This window comes from Mangifera indica, chromosome 8 (assembly GCF_011075055.1).
Source record: "Mangifera indica cultivar Alphonso chromosome 8, CATAS_Mindica_2.1, whole genome shotgun sequence".
Lineage (NCBI taxonomy): Eukaryota > Viridiplantae > Streptophyta > Magnoliopsida > Sapindales > Anacardiaceae > Mangifera > Mangifera indica.
Genome location: NC_058144.1, coordinates 6804993 through 6820161, shown reverse-complemented (window position 1 = coordinate 6820161; position 15169 = coordinate 6804993). Strand labels below are relative to the sequence as shown.

At 31.0% G+C, this 15169-nt stretch overlaps 1 protein-coding gene and 1 long non-coding RNA gene across 3 annotated transcripts; both read right to left on the bottom strand.

Moving 5' to 3' along the window:
- Positions 1 to 21: 21 nt before the first annotated feature.
- On the bottom strand, positions 22 to 1329 carry LOC123223108. The gene is made up of 4 exons (XR_006503755.1): positions 1118 to 1329; positions 924 to 984; positions 199 to 280; positions 22 to 118 (listed from the first exon to the last, which is right to left on the bottom strand). It is a non-coding gene; the product is annotated as an uncharacterized LOC123223108 (long non-coding RNA).
- A 2003-nt stretch (positions 1330 to 3332) lies between these two features.
- Positions 3333 to 5913, bottom strand: LOC123222765 (probable WRKY transcription factor 31). Of its 2 annotated transcripts, XM_044645711.1 has the most exons (6): positions 5727 to 5912; positions 5395 to 5656; positions 5223 to 5312; positions 4636 to 5112; positions 4441 to 4554; positions 3333 to 4292 (listed from the first exon to the last, which is right to left on the bottom strand). In XM_044645711.1, the coding sequence occupies exons 2-6, from the start codon at positions 5632 to 5634 to the stop codon at positions 3579 to 3581; spliced, it is 1635 nt and encodes a 544-aa protein (XP_044501646.1). In that variant the 5' UTR covers positions 5635 to 5656; positions 5727 to 5912; the 3' UTR covers positions 3333 to 3578. The 2 variants fall into 2 exon arrangements, with proteins under 2 accessions (XP_044501646.1, XP_044501645.1); XM_044645710.1 differs by having other exon boundaries at positions 5395 to 5913.
- Positions 5914 to 15169: the final 9256 nt, after the last annotated feature.

Below are 15169 nucleotides of genomic sequence, written 5' to 3'. Positions count from 1 at the left end.
TTGCATGGACTGACTCACCAAATCCAACTGATATCTCTTGAAATTGAAGCCCAAATATACCATCAAACTTGACTACCAAGAATGTGATGCTAACTTCTGTGGTTGCGTTAATGAAATCCTAAAAGTTGAATATCATTAGCAAACTCAAAATGGTATATTGAAATTATGACCAAAAGATCTGCAGCTTTCCAAATTTACCTGATTATAAACAATGAGATCACCAACTTTGTCGTTATCCTGACTAAAGAAATCAGAAATTACCATATTGTAGCAGTTGTCCCTGTGGGAATTATGAAAACATGAATAATCTCTAGCAATTTTCAGATATAAAAACAAAAGAAACTTGTGGAGAATCAAGAACTTCTTTCCAAATTACACTGCTGATAAATTTCTTTTGTTTTCAGTTTTCACATTATGCAATCTATTTTAAGTAATGAAAGCAATTATACTTATGAGAAGGATTTAACCATTTCTTGTTTGTCATATTCTATAGCTATCAAATCTGCAGAATACGGTCCTGCCTTCAGTACCAATACAAGATATTTGTGCCTAATATGCGCAATATATTAATGATCATATCGTCTATATCATTTGATTGTCTACAACGTTATAAGTCTTCTTTATATTAGGAATAATATACATCAACATGCACAAACTGAATTATTACATAACTGGGGAAATATGATTAAGAACTTTTAAATGTATAAATAGATAAATTATGGCATTATTACTTTTAAAGCTGTACAAAGAAGGTGAAAACTATCGTGTTCTATTATGACATTGTCCCATGCACCCATCTAGAGACCAAGGTTGATTTTCTAGAGCACACCCAATTTTCAGAAAAAATATGACTATTACAAAAGTGAAGGGGGAAGGGGCTAAATAAAAGAGCAAATTCCTTGAACCAGGAATAAGGATCGTACCATTTTTTCCATAGGTGCTTGACTGGATAGACTTATAGTCGGAATGGAAGTAACAAGAAACCTACATCAAAACGGAAAATTATATATATATTTTTTTTTCTATCCAAACAACAGCAGAAAAATTCCACTGAACAAAGATTCTTGAATAACTCAAATGAAAAGGTTAAAGAGACTCACTGAAAAGTAACACTTACGAGAGGGTACCCAAAGTTTAGAACTTCCTGTGTCATATATCACAGTGAATTTTTGGGAAGGAGTACCAATGCCAATATTGCCAAAATATTATGCATCCATAGAGTTCATAAGTGTAACAATTTCAGTGTCAGAGTCTCTGAGATTACAACAGAGATGATACTTTCTAACAGGAACCATTGCTGTTACCCTTTCCTTAGAGTCCTTCTGTCCAACAAACCTGTTGACATAATCCAATTTCTTCTTTTTCAGCCCAATTCGAATCAAACCATCATGGGGTGAAGAAAACACAGCATGAGACAATAGGAGCAAAAGGAGAAAAGCAACCCAAATGCGTCTAAATTTGGATATTGTAGAATGCATATTAAAATACCAATAAAATTATATACATAAGTAATAATATATCATTATATAATTAGATATTGTTTGATATCTAATTTAAAATTATTCATTCATTTAATGATATGTCATTGATTGTAAATAAAATTATACTAATTATTTGTGTATATAATTTTATTCTTAAAGTACAAATAAAAACTTTTAGCTTTGATTAAAATAATGGCCAAAAGACTTGTCCCCGCACAAGTTTAGGTGTAAACCCAAATTCCTACCTTCCAATTTTCAAAAACTCAAAATCCTACCCATAAGCAAAATTATGTTAAATTCTTAGTTTTTAGTTAAAATTAAGGGTAAAAAGGTCATTTAGTAAATAATTTTAAAAAATAAAGTTTCATCACATCCCCCCCCCCCAATTTGAAAATATAACATTTCTCTCCACTCAAAATTTGAAAAATAGTAATTTCACCCCTAGGATTTGGAACCATTGTCGAAGATGGCAAACTTCGCCGTCTTTGGCCTCATTCGTCCTCCCACCACAACTATCTCACGTTGCCAACTTGCTTCCACCCATTGATTAAAGCGATTAACTCCAATAAAGAAGAAATCATCTTCGTCAAAGTGTCTTCGTCTCAGACGAAGATGGAATCGTCTTCATCCGAGACTAAGACGCTCCAATGAAGACGATTCCATCTTTGTCGAAGGATATCACTGTCGTTGATGGGTGGAAACAAGTCGACAAGAGGAAATAAGCTAGAAGGGAGAGTCAACGAGGTCGAAGACGGAGAACTTCGCCTTCTTTGATGATGGTTTCAAAACTCTGGGGGTGAAATTGCTACTTTTCAAACTTTGGATAGGGGAAATTGTTAGATTTTCAAAGTGAACGGGGAAAATGTAATAAAACTTTAGTTTTTGAATTTTTTTGTTAAATGACGATTTTACCTTTAACATTAATAGAGTTTTACTCATAGGTGAGAGTTTAGATTTTTGAAAATTGGAGAGTATGAGTTTGGCATGGGTGGGAAAAGGTTTTTTGGCCTAAAATAATAGATGAGGGTGAATTTCAAAGAATCCGGCAGCCTATTAATTGGGGCTCCTGGACCAGATTCTACATTAAATTTATTGATAGATTAACATTAACATACATAGCCGTAATTTAAATAAATGATTAAATTGTTATCATTTTCTATTAATTAAAGTTTTTTCCACTAATCTTTTTAACTCCTCAATAAACTATATGTTATTGAAACTATGTCGTATCTGCAAGTCAATACTAGAAAGCAACACTTGATGAGATTATTTGCTATGTTTCACTTTTTTTTTATGTGGACATACATGTATCTGTTTCTTGTATATCATACTACATCAACCTCAATGAATAAGAAATAAGATTAAAAAATTCAACAAATAAATGTGAATAAGAGAAAATTATGTATGCTTCAATGGGCGCTGCATCTCTTTCAAAATGAAGATAATGATAAAAAAAAGAGATTGAAATGAGAGGCTTGAACCATTTTTTTCTACTTGGATGATCTGTAAATTGAAAACTAAAGTCAAGCAAAGAAAGAGACAAGTATGGAGTATTAACTAATCGACAGGCAACAGTGCGAAGAGTCCTATCCAACTTTAAATTCAAGAAATGTGAAAGATTCCTAGTTACCAAACAAAAATTCCCATCATTTTTAACCACTTGGGACTGCTACTTAAGGGCTAAGTATCTCAAGAGGATGAGTTAATTTCCTCTCTGGATTCGTTGGCTTATCATACACGTAACTCCAACGCATTAATTATAAATCTGATGTTCACTCTATCTTTTTCTTTGTTCCTTTCCATTCTTCTTTATAAGGTTTGGCTTAATCTACACAAAGATACAAACAGAAAGGATAGAAATTATGGAGCAGTTTCTTTTCATTTCCTCGACCATACAATTATAATCCAATATGCATTACTTTTTTAATCTTTCTTTCTGCAATATTTTTTTACTTGTATTTACTTACATGGCGGAATTATTCAAGAATAACAGACCTATATATAACTTCTGTTTCTTCCATCCAAGAAAGGGAAAAAATAAAAATTTAAAAAAGAAAAAATAAAAAAGAAATTATAAAGAGTCTAGAGCAACTTAATTTACTTCGATTCACTTGAAAACTTGCCATTACTATTGCTGTTGCTAGGAGTAAAATTGCCATTGCTATTTGCCGGGATTGTATTGCTGTTGATAATGTTGTTTGGGTGAGCACCGCCATTAATGATAGATGTGATAGCTGCAGCTACAGCAGCAGTGAAGTTGGGATCAGCTGCAATGGCCGCGGTGGCTGCAGTTACAGTATCAGTAAAGGATGACTTAGGTTGGCCTTGTTGCAATGCTGGTGGTTGCAGTTGTGACTGATGACCCAATTGAGAAGTGTCCATATCTTGAGACATTTGTAGGCCAGAAAATTTTGATTGGTTAAGAAGTGCCTGTTCAAATATTTGAGGCAACAATGAAGCAACTGGAGTATTGGCAAAATTCTGAGGTGAGTTTGGAAATGGAATATTAAATTGGTTTGGTGACCTTTGGAGTTGTAAGGGGTTGGGAGTCTGTGTAAGGTCTAACGTCACAGTGGGGAAAGGGGCTGAAGCTGATATTGTCGCCATGCTAGAGGAGCATGGGAGGAGAGTTCTTGCCAGAAAATTTGGGTTCATTATTCCATCAGCACTTGACATCGGGCCCGATAGTAGCAGTCGCGCTGCTGATGATGTTGTTGATGCCATAGCCATTGCAGCTGGTGGCAAGGGATGGCTGTGATTACCTTCATATGTGGTGACCAAAATTTCTCGATCATCAGCACATCTTTGTACCTGAATAAAGCATTCAGTTTTTGATGATTAATGTGAAATTTTATCAAACCCCTTGAAAGTTGAATTCAAGAAAAGTTTTTCATTCTGGGATGAAGGACAATTAATGACTATAATGGTATCATATCTAATACGACAAAAGAAAACATACCTGTTTTCTAACTGGACAACCGGCTGCCATGGTGCATCGATAGTATGCTCGAGGACAAGGGTTTCCCTTAGCCATCTTTTGTCCATACTTTCTCCATTGACACCCATCATTGATCTAAAAGCCGACAAATTTTAATCAACTTCAACTGGAAAAAGTTATCAAATCACTTAATCTATCTCTATTCAATTCACGTACCATGGGAGCCTCCGATCTAGCTCTAACCGATACGCGTGCCTTCCTCATGGTAGCCTCAGTTTGATCAACATTTTTGGAAGAAGGATTAAATTTAGGAACCTTATTAGCCCCATAACCTTGATCTGGGCTATCATCTCTTCTAAGAAGTTGTTTATTATCAAATGAAACACCATTCTCTTCGTTTTTTTCTGACCCGACACGCTCACCACTCCTTCCTTCTGATGAAGAATGCGATGGCTCATCGTTATCTGCTGTATTAGTAGCCAAACCAAGATGGACAAACTGCCTAGGTGCTAAAAAACCTCCGATTTGTTTCTTTTCTTCCCCTTGTTCATCAGATTTTTTTTCTTGCTGTTGGCCAAGTGTTATCAAATGCATCTGCAGAATATTGTAATTGCTTGTAGCCTGGTTTAGCATGTCTCTTAAACGTTGATTCTCCGCATTCAACCGTTCAAGTTCAGCTTTAAGAACGGCATGCTAAGACAGACAAACAGAATAGTACAGTAATGATATCAGTTATGGACTCAAAAAAAAAAAAAAAGCTGTAACTCAGTAAATTAAACATACATAAACTTTCATCTTCTTACCTCACTTTTAGCTCTTCTGTCTTCCATATTTGAAGATATCCCATCATCTACCATGGATTGATCACTAGTAGTAAGAAGATTCAAACCGGTCTACAAAAACATTGAATATCAAATTAAATAAAATTTTCTGAGAACAAGAGCCAGCAAAATGATTAAACGGGAAATTACTTACATTTACGTTAAGTTCTAATCCGCTGGGTTCATTGCAGTTATCTTTGTCACCACGGTTATTATTAGTAAAGGTGGTGGCCATAGCAATGGTCTTGCCATCATGTTTTTTGTCGGCAAAAAAGTCCATCTCATCAATGACCGTTCGTTTATTATCAGAAGTCTCTTGATAATCAGAAGAATTAAGACATACTGGGAACTGAATAGTTGAAGGAATAGAAGGAGGAGATTTCTTGGCATCCATGAGAGAAGTGAGTTTCCACTTGCTGTTATGATGATGGCGATCTTCAGGAAAAGAATTTAGCACAGTTGGGTGATGAAGAAAGAAGTTATTACCTGCAATAGGATCTGAATCAAGAGAAAGTCCACTACTGCCTTTGGCCATAAATGAAGAACTGTTTGTAGAGAAAGAGAAGGAGAAATGAAACAAATCTTTGAGAAGGTGCAATAGACTCGGCAATAGAAAGGGAGATTGAGACTTTTGGAAGAAGACCAAACAGAAACACTAGTAGTAGTAATTAGTGTTTTGTTGTGTTTTGTTCCGTTAAATATTATATTAGATTTTTATTCTGAGAAAATGAAGGGATTTCTTTTTATTTTTATTTTTATTTTTATTTTTGGGAAAACAAATAAATCATTTTATGGGACACTCCAACTTCATTGTCATACGTTGTTACCAGTTTCATTTTCTTCCTATTTCAAAAGAGAAGCAATAAGCAAGACCACTAGAAATTTGTTGGTTCTTAAATTTCATACTAAAAAATCTCATTTATACGGTTAAAAAATTTTAAAAAAAAACCAAATTTGATTGATTTTTTGAATCATTGCAAGTCCATAATATTTTTTAATTAAAATACATATAACAAATATTATGGTAAATAAAAATTATTAATACATTAATAAAATTATAGATATATATTTTAAATAAAAAATAGATAAATAATATAATAAATATATCTCTATTTATATAATTAAAATATATTGGCAGAACATTACCCTAAATACAAAGATGGCAGTGGGACCAACTTAGGTGGAGCCCACGGATTCATTTCATTTCCTGAATATTTTCTTGCAGAAGTAGAAAGAAAGGAAAAGAACGGCGTGGAGATTGACGCGTTCTAATCCAACCCAAAACGGCCACTGCCCTGATTGGCACGGCGCCTATGGATCAGGGAAAAAGAGTAGTCTAAGTCAACGTTATTGGTGGACCAAGGGCCCATATTCTGATGACTCAACAGTTGGCCATTCATTTGGAAATTTGACTTATGACACGTAGTATGGTTCAGTGCCGACCGACTATATGGGGTTGACTCCGTCATCACATTTGGATCGAATCCCTAGGCTCAAACAAGACCACATCCACATCCTCAACTGAATACTGGTCTACCCCTACTTAATTTAAATTTAAAATTACCACAACACCCTTACAAACATTTTACACATTTGAGTTAGAGGCAATCCCATATTTAAATGGTCAAAAAATTTTAAAATTGTTGACTCCACAATCACTTGCTAATGAACCGATGTAATTTCAAATCACCATGAGGTAAGACTAGCATTTTCCACGCAAAAATTAAAGTAAACTTAATTATTTAAATAAAGAATGAACAAATTGAGCCCCTTAACGTGAATATATATTGTAAATATATTAGCTTTGTTGTATTGACTCCCTTTCTATGGAGGACTTGAGGGTGGTCATGTGAATTTCTAAGGGTCGTTTTAAGTCTTGAGGGTGTTGTATTGACACCCCTAAAGGTAGTTGTCGTTAATTTTTTGAGAATAATAAAATAATAAAATTGATGAAATATTAAAACTTTCAGAAAAAAAGTCTAGTTTTAAATCTCAATTATAATTATAAAATATTAATTTATCTAATACAATAGTTATAAGTCCGGTCACATACTCTGAGTTTATTTATCTAACTTGATTTATCTGGTATAATAGTTATAAATTCAGTTACTATATCTTAAATTTATTCATCTAATTAATATCGATGAGATCTTAGTTATTAAAAAAAAAAAGTCAAACATTATGGTTGGCATTATGGGTGTTGTTCAATACTCAAACACAATTACTTATCTCTAAACATAAATTTATCAATTATTTTATAAATTTGATGATCAAATTAACCCTAACGAATTTGATCCAGAGGAAAATTAATTAAAATAGAATTGAGAAGGAAAAACAACTAATAACATCAATATTGTCAATTCAAAGTGGAAGGTGAGAGAGAGAGGGAGAGAAATGGCATGCTTGCATGAATTATTAAAGGTAGGAGGAGCGTCACTTAACTTGAATTATTAATAAAACTTGTGGAATTTAAGCAACACGAATATCAAATTTCCACCTACAAGTTGAGAGAGTCAAAATGAATTATGTAAATGGGTGAAAATTAAAATTAAAAATTGAATTATATATAGTTTATTTACCAAATTTTTTTAATGATTTATGCACCAAAACAACATTAAAATATGAAAGCACATTTTATTCTCTTCTTTTTATAAGGCTATACAGAATTCTTATTGAAAATCCTGATGATGATTTATTTATTTCCTAATAGAAGGCTTGTAATTTGACAATTCACCCTTAAAACACACATTTACTTAGGACTCTTTAATATCAAATCGGCAGTTGGAGGATTGTCCCCCCAAAAAGAAAAAAACAAATATTTTTTCCATACATTTTGATTTTCATGTTGTAAACAAGATGCTTATATGCATGCTTTTGTTCCCCCAACTTAGGGCATCGTTTTCATCACTTCTCTTATTTAAGTTGAGTCGAAACATGGGTTGCCATGTACGTACAAAAAATAATAAATCACTTTTGTCAAAGTTTGAACAGGTTTTCTGCAGAATCAAAGCCACTGTATGGTCATTTTAATGAATTAATATGCATAGCTCGAACAAAAGAAAGAAAAGACATTTATATAAATTTATTTTTTAAAATCATTTTTTAATATGTATGATTCTTTTCATATAATATATAAAAAAGATGGAAACCCATTGTTCATTGTCAACCCAACTGCAAACTTGTCCCTCATTTTCTTCCTCAATGTTGTTCATCGTTCATCAAAATGATGCTCAATTATTACTCAACCCATGTGCTAATTATTTTAATGCTGGAAATTTTTATTTTTACATGGAGAATACTATAATTCCTTCTAATTTTCATCTTTGAAATCAAGAAATTCATAAATTCAAATTCAAATCTTACAATATAGTTATCAAATGTTTTATCGAAAATCACACTCTTGAGAAATTAAGTAAAATAGGCCAAAGTATTCCCTTCTATATCTTTTTAACCCAAAAAAATTCACTTTTACTTTTCTAATTTCTTTTTTTTTTTTGGTCAATAATACTCTTTTTACAATATTTACCTTATCTTTTACCATACTTTTCTTAACACACCAAACCAACAAACATACTCTTTTAACAATTTTCTTTCTCCTCCAACATCTTAAGACTCTTAACTCATACCTGTATAAATCAAATATTTCATTTGTTTAAGTTAGTGTTGAAAAGTTGAAGCTTTTAACAATTAAATTATAATAACTTTTTAAAGAAATTGATGTTTTTTTTTTTTATTTTTTTTGTTTATTGATAATTAAATAATCATATTACTTATATACAGTTAATATCGATTATATTTGTCAAAATAAAACAAATTTTAGTATCCAAATCAAAATAAAAATCAGAACTGTGATTTTCCCAGAAAACAATTTTGCGTTTGTGTGAGCAGTAACTTTGCATGAACAGTAACTTTTTACGTCAACAATTGCATATTTTGTGTTTGAGTGGTTTCTGTTTTGATTTTTAACATTAGTATAAAATGGGTGAAGACTATCTCATTTTCTTAGAAAAGAAAAGTTAACTTTTTTTTTTTAATCTAAACAGGTATAGGCATTTAATGTTTTGCGTATTTTATTTAATTTTCCTACACTCTTGGTATTTTCAGGAATTAAATTTGTACTATATTGGAAGGAAAAAAGAGAGCCCCAATTAATCGACGGCCGCAAGTTGTCTGATGGACCATAATATTAATTATTTATGCTATTTAATTATTATAATGCAGCCCCAAATCGTTACGCATTCGATTCTCTAACTTAACAAGTCATTAATTAATGTTAAGTAATGAAACTTTAAATTTAATTATCACTAAACTTAGACTACCATCGAAATGCATTGGCACTTACGTAGTTATGTTTTCAAGAAATCTGATGTATCAAAATTAATTACATTCGTGCGTAGTAAAAAATTGTTGTTCACGTTTGATCATGATTTGTTAAATATTTGATGGGAAACAATTCGGTAGGTGAGTTGTATACAGTAATCCATGGCACTGAAATCAAAACAAGTTCAACAAAACGTCATCGATTTGATGATCACCCATCTCAAGGAAGATTTTGGATCACAGCCGACAGATAATGAATGATGCGATCCACCAAGAAGCAGGCACCTTAGCCTAACACCAACTGGGTATGGTCGATTTAATCTATACGAAATAGTTTAACCTAAACATCGAAAGGGACCAATGTAGGAGTAGATCAAGTCTATTAGAACTTAGAAGAGCCATTAAATAAATTGAATTAATTATGGCCACAAAAGTCTACACCAAATGCAGACAATTAAAGGCAGCTTCTTCGACTTTCTAGTAGCCTGTGTTTTATCTTTGTTTATTATAATTTCAATGCAAGCATGCATGTTCATGCGTCACTCCACAGTTTTCTTATACAATTAAATTCCCCCTTTTCTTAATTTATCTGTATATACACTCACATAAATGTAGTATGGACCAATAAAACAAGTTCATATAACAAAATTGTATGATTCTCATCTGAATGATAATTCAAATTCACAAAAAATATAAGGATAAGATTAATCTGAAATACTTTAAGATATTATTTGAATTTAGAGTTGTTTGATCTCATTATAACAACATTTAGTAAACAATTGGCACCTGTATTGAGATGTACATGCAATTTAAATAAACTCAAATACAGGAATATAAAAAATAGGGTTACGAGTCTTGGTAAATTATTTTCTCTCCTTTTAATGATAAGGATTTACATTAATGAAAATAAGGTTATAAATACAACCGTCAAATTAGATCTTATAAAAGTAATGGTTTGATTGGTGTTGTTGTAATTCCATTATGGTAGGAAAGCAATTGCATGTCAATTTTAATTGTCGAAACTAAGAAGGTTGATTTCCTAATAATTGAAAAAAATTATTTACTGTTTAATGAACTACAGAAATTATATCATATTTATAGAAGAAACTATATTATGATCGATGCTTCTTCTACAAACTGCAAGTTGCAGCTATACTTATTTGCTACTTGCTGATCGCCTTCGAAATTTGTATCCGTGAGTTTCACAGAAGAAAAAGTTTGACAACAAAATAAAGATTAAAAACCTAGAAATTGAAGTGTGAAACCAAATTCAAGAATAGAATAAAAGTACTGAAATTTGTATCCGTGAGTTTCACAGAAGAAAAAGTTTGACAACAAAATAAAGATTAAAAACCTAGAAATTGAAGTGTGAAACCAAATTCAAGAATAGAATAAAAGTACTGAGTTCACATTCAACAACCAAACCAAACGAAGAACTCAAAAGGAGCATGTGAAATTAGTGAAGATAATTAAGTAGCATTGAAAAGCTTGAAGCCGTGTCCATCGCCATCTGTGGTCCATTTCAGTTTGCTTTGAACTTATGAGAGGTTGAACAGCAAACTACAAAGTACAGTAAGTCGAATTTAAAAATCATCAAGTATTTGGCTACAAAGATCATGCATGCAAATCCCAATTTGCAAAGACGGACGGCTTCACAAGTGAAGACCTAACAAAATCAAGTTGGCCACTTGGGTTTTGCCACACTTTCACGTTTACTCCTTTTCCAAGGGCATTCACGGGTTTTTCAGATAATAATACCAAACACAGCCTTTCTGGATATAACTTTGACCGCCCTAGTTGAGTTCAATTTGATTTTTTTAACATTACGATTTTTTTAAATTATCGCCATCTTTCCTTGTCAATATCCCAGACCTTCCTTCAACTTTTACTATATGCCGACTGACCGAACTTTGCTGAAACAACTCTTGCCCAACCAATTATCATCAACCTCTATTAATTAGCCATCTAACTTCACTATTAATTATTAATTAATTTATCCTTTTTATTTGAATTAAAATTGTTCTATATATATTTTTTATCTAAATTAATCTATTATATAATAATATTATATATATATATATATATATATATATATATATATATAATTATGTATTTAATATATATATATAATTTTATTGATTTATATTGTTTGTAAGGGAGAAAATATCTTGTTAATAGTGATGATGTGACGAAGAAATAACAAAAGAAAAAAATTAAGAAAAATAATATATGATAATTAAGATCTAAAATTAGTTTAAGGCTTTTCTATAATTTCAATAAAAATAAAGAAAATTTGATAATTCATATTTTTATTAAATGTTTAGGATAGTTTTGTAATTTTAATTAAAAACAAATTAATAATTATTCCATTGGTGGATAAATAGATTTTTCAAACATGGAAATATCACTTTATCTAATTTCGTGTGGGAAATACTCATTTGGCCTTTAGTGCAAGGCGGCACCGATTTCAAACCACAAATGAGAAAGGCCTTTCCAGCGTTCTCGTGTGTAATATAAAATAATAACCCGGCAGTGTTTGACCATATATGAACAGGCATGGTCCTAGCTTGGACAGAGAGACATCCAAATGAATGATTCTGACAGGTGAATGAGGAAAGACATTGCGTGCTTTCGCTAGAGTCTAAATCAATAAATGTATTTGAATTCTAAATTTTACTGGTACAAAATAAATTTGATCCAAGGGATATTTTGGGTATTATTTTATAATCTGCAACTTCCAAGCAATTTTCAATTATGTAACCATGTCTTCATGCATAAGCCATGAAGCTGCGATGGCTGAAAACAATCAATTTTATAAACAAGATCCAAGCCCAAACGCTCATTGATGCTGGACAAGAAAAGTCATTGTGCAATTATTGATCCCGAGACAGTGAAACAAATTTGTCCCACATCCTCCTGTTGTCAAAGTCTCGAAACCTTCCAAAATCTAACGCATGTCCCAAGTCCAATTTAGTCAGCTATACGAAGTCTTGATTTCAAATTTTAGGTCCACATAAGGAACCCAGATCCGTCAAAGTTTGTTTCATCAAAGATGCCAAAGGCCCCCCTGTTCACACTAGTTATTTTGGAAGTTTTTACTTCATTTAAACCAAAAGGCCCTCAGGCCTCTGCATATACATACAAACAGGCCCCAGAAAGTTTCTAAAATCCAGCATGAAAGCAACATGAAATATTAAATCCAGAGTCTCTAAAATCTTCAGGTTGATAAACTGAAGTGTAGATTTAAAAGGAATTTATATTGGGCTTATGGATCTCTTTCAATGCGAAAAAATCCAAATTTATTTAATAAAAAAGTCTAGCCCACTGTATTTATAAATTAGATTAACATAAGAGTTCGATATATATTTATAAATAACATACTAAAGTCATAATAAAAAGAGGAGAGAATAAGAGACAAAAATGTCCTCTTAGGTTTTTAATACACGTTTGTGAGAGATTTTATTGTTCTCTCAATTTTATTATTAGATTGCTCTGATTTTTGAATTGCTGATAGAATATTCATTGTTCTTCATTCTAAATAGTAAAGATCATCATTTGATTTACAATTTAACAGTTATCTGTGTTGAAAGGTAATTAGTTGTATTATACAGTTATATTTAAAGGACTCTTAGAAAAATGTTTTTTCTCTTTCATCTACCATTGGATTACCCTTAATTTTTGACAATATTTTAGACACATTTGATGTTATATTTTGGATGGTGAAAATTTGTTTTCTAAATGTCTGTAATGTGAGATATATACTTTTGATTTTATTATAATATTCATTATTTTTCTGTAACTATGTTATTTCCTTGCCTTATTGTTTTGGAGAATTATATATTTATTCATAAGCTGAAAACAATATACTATTTTTTTAAAATAGTGGATTAGTTTATTTAAGCAAAACCCAGTGGTTTTACTCTTCCCATTAGAGATATTTTAATGTTAAATTATAATATTTTTTTTACTATATTTGTTTTCGACTATTTGATGTAATAAAATTATATTTTAATTGATTATTTGTTACTATATAGTTCAATTAAATAAAAAAGAGTTTGATTTTGATATTTCTAATTTAATTGTTTTCTTCCCTACAATTTAACCAATTGATCTTAATGCAATGAAAAATGATAACTGTCAATAAATGCATAGTTTCTATCACCATCAATTTATGTGTTCCCTTCATGTGACACTTCTCGGATGCCAAGTATCAGATACAGGAGACATGTTGTATATCAAATAAGGTTTCGAGGTCAAGATTTGGGGAAAGGACTTTATGATATGAATTCATCCTTTACTTGTCTAGTGATCAATAGACGTGTTGCTTATTACAGACACTTTTGGGCTAAAAATGCCTCATGAGTCCTGAAATGAGACAAAACAGAGTATATTAACAATCAAATTGAAGGTGTAAATACCAAATTAAACATGCACTCCAGGGAATGTATTCCCTTCCAAATGTTTTGATCAATAAATCACAATTGAGCAACTCTTTAAATATAATAATAGATTAATTCCGATACTCATAGTTTGACCCGTCAATTTGTCAGATCTATTCCTAACTACATTGTAAGAACTCGGGTGTTTGTTTTCGAAGAGGGTCACTTAACCCAGGTTTGAAAATTTTGAATAACCTTTTACTTTATGAAAAATTTTAATACTTTTCTAGTTTTGAACAATTATTAGTTTAACATATCTAAAATATTAAAATAATTCTTAAAATTTTATAATAATATTTTTTTTTAGATTTCATCAACACTTAATTGATATACAAAATTTTTATTTTTACTTTTATTTAACTTTTACCTTCCTGTATTAAATAAATCTCTTGGTCCGTAACTGGATATAACAAAATTTCATTCTTTTTAATGGTTAAAATGTATAAGATTATGCAAGCCCAAGAACTAGATATAATTTTCATTGTTGCTCCTTGCGTGATCGAAAATCTATCTATAACAGTAAAATATAGAGAGGATTTATAAAGAAATAATAAAATTCAAAAGAATTAATATGAAATTTTCAAGATTATAGTGAAATTTCACATATGTTAAACTTTTTTTTTTTTTCAAAGCAACCCCCATCGATCTGTGCACTATCAGAATTCATTCCAACTGGCTTCTTAGTTTATTCATGGTGCGTCTGTCAATGTATGGCAGGAGTTGTGACAATATCAAGGTGGCTGTTTGAAGTAAATTATAAATGTGTTGCTCAAGGATTAGACATGTCAATCAGGTAAATTCAAATAGAGGTCTGGTTTGAAGCTTAGAATTTAAGCACAACTTAAAAAGGTCTTATCCGATACTATACGTTTATAGGTCTTTTTAGACTGAGTTATAGATTTTAATATTAAGTTTATGAGTCAAATTAATCTGATTTGATACTGTTTATAAATTTAAAAAAAAAAAAAGATAGAAGAAGCAAGGTTTCTGTTTGTGACAGAAGTAAGACCTTTATTTTTTTGTTTAATTTTTAAAATTTTTTTATATAAATTAATTTAAAATTTTTTTATTTCTAATTTATTTATACATTTTTTAATTTCAATTCTTTTATTATATTCTCAATTTCATTTTCTCTCGATAACTCTCTTTACAAAACTCTCTAAATTTGCA

Excerpts from the sequence above, each read along its gene's own strand:
- LOC123222765 (XM_044645710.1), bottom strand. The coding sequence starts at position 5,775 with ATGGCCAAAGGCAGTAGTGGACTTTCTCTTGATTCAGATCCTATTGCA. Across the intron at positions 5,313-5,394 it reads GATTAGAACTTAACGTAAAT|ACCGGTTTGAATCTTCTTAC; the intron begins GTAAGTAATTTC and ends ATGTTTTTGTAG. Across the intron at positions 4,293-4,440 it reads GTTGTCCAGTTAGAAAACAG|GTACAAAGATGTGCTGATGA; the intron begins GTATGTTTTCTT and ends TGCTTTATTCAG.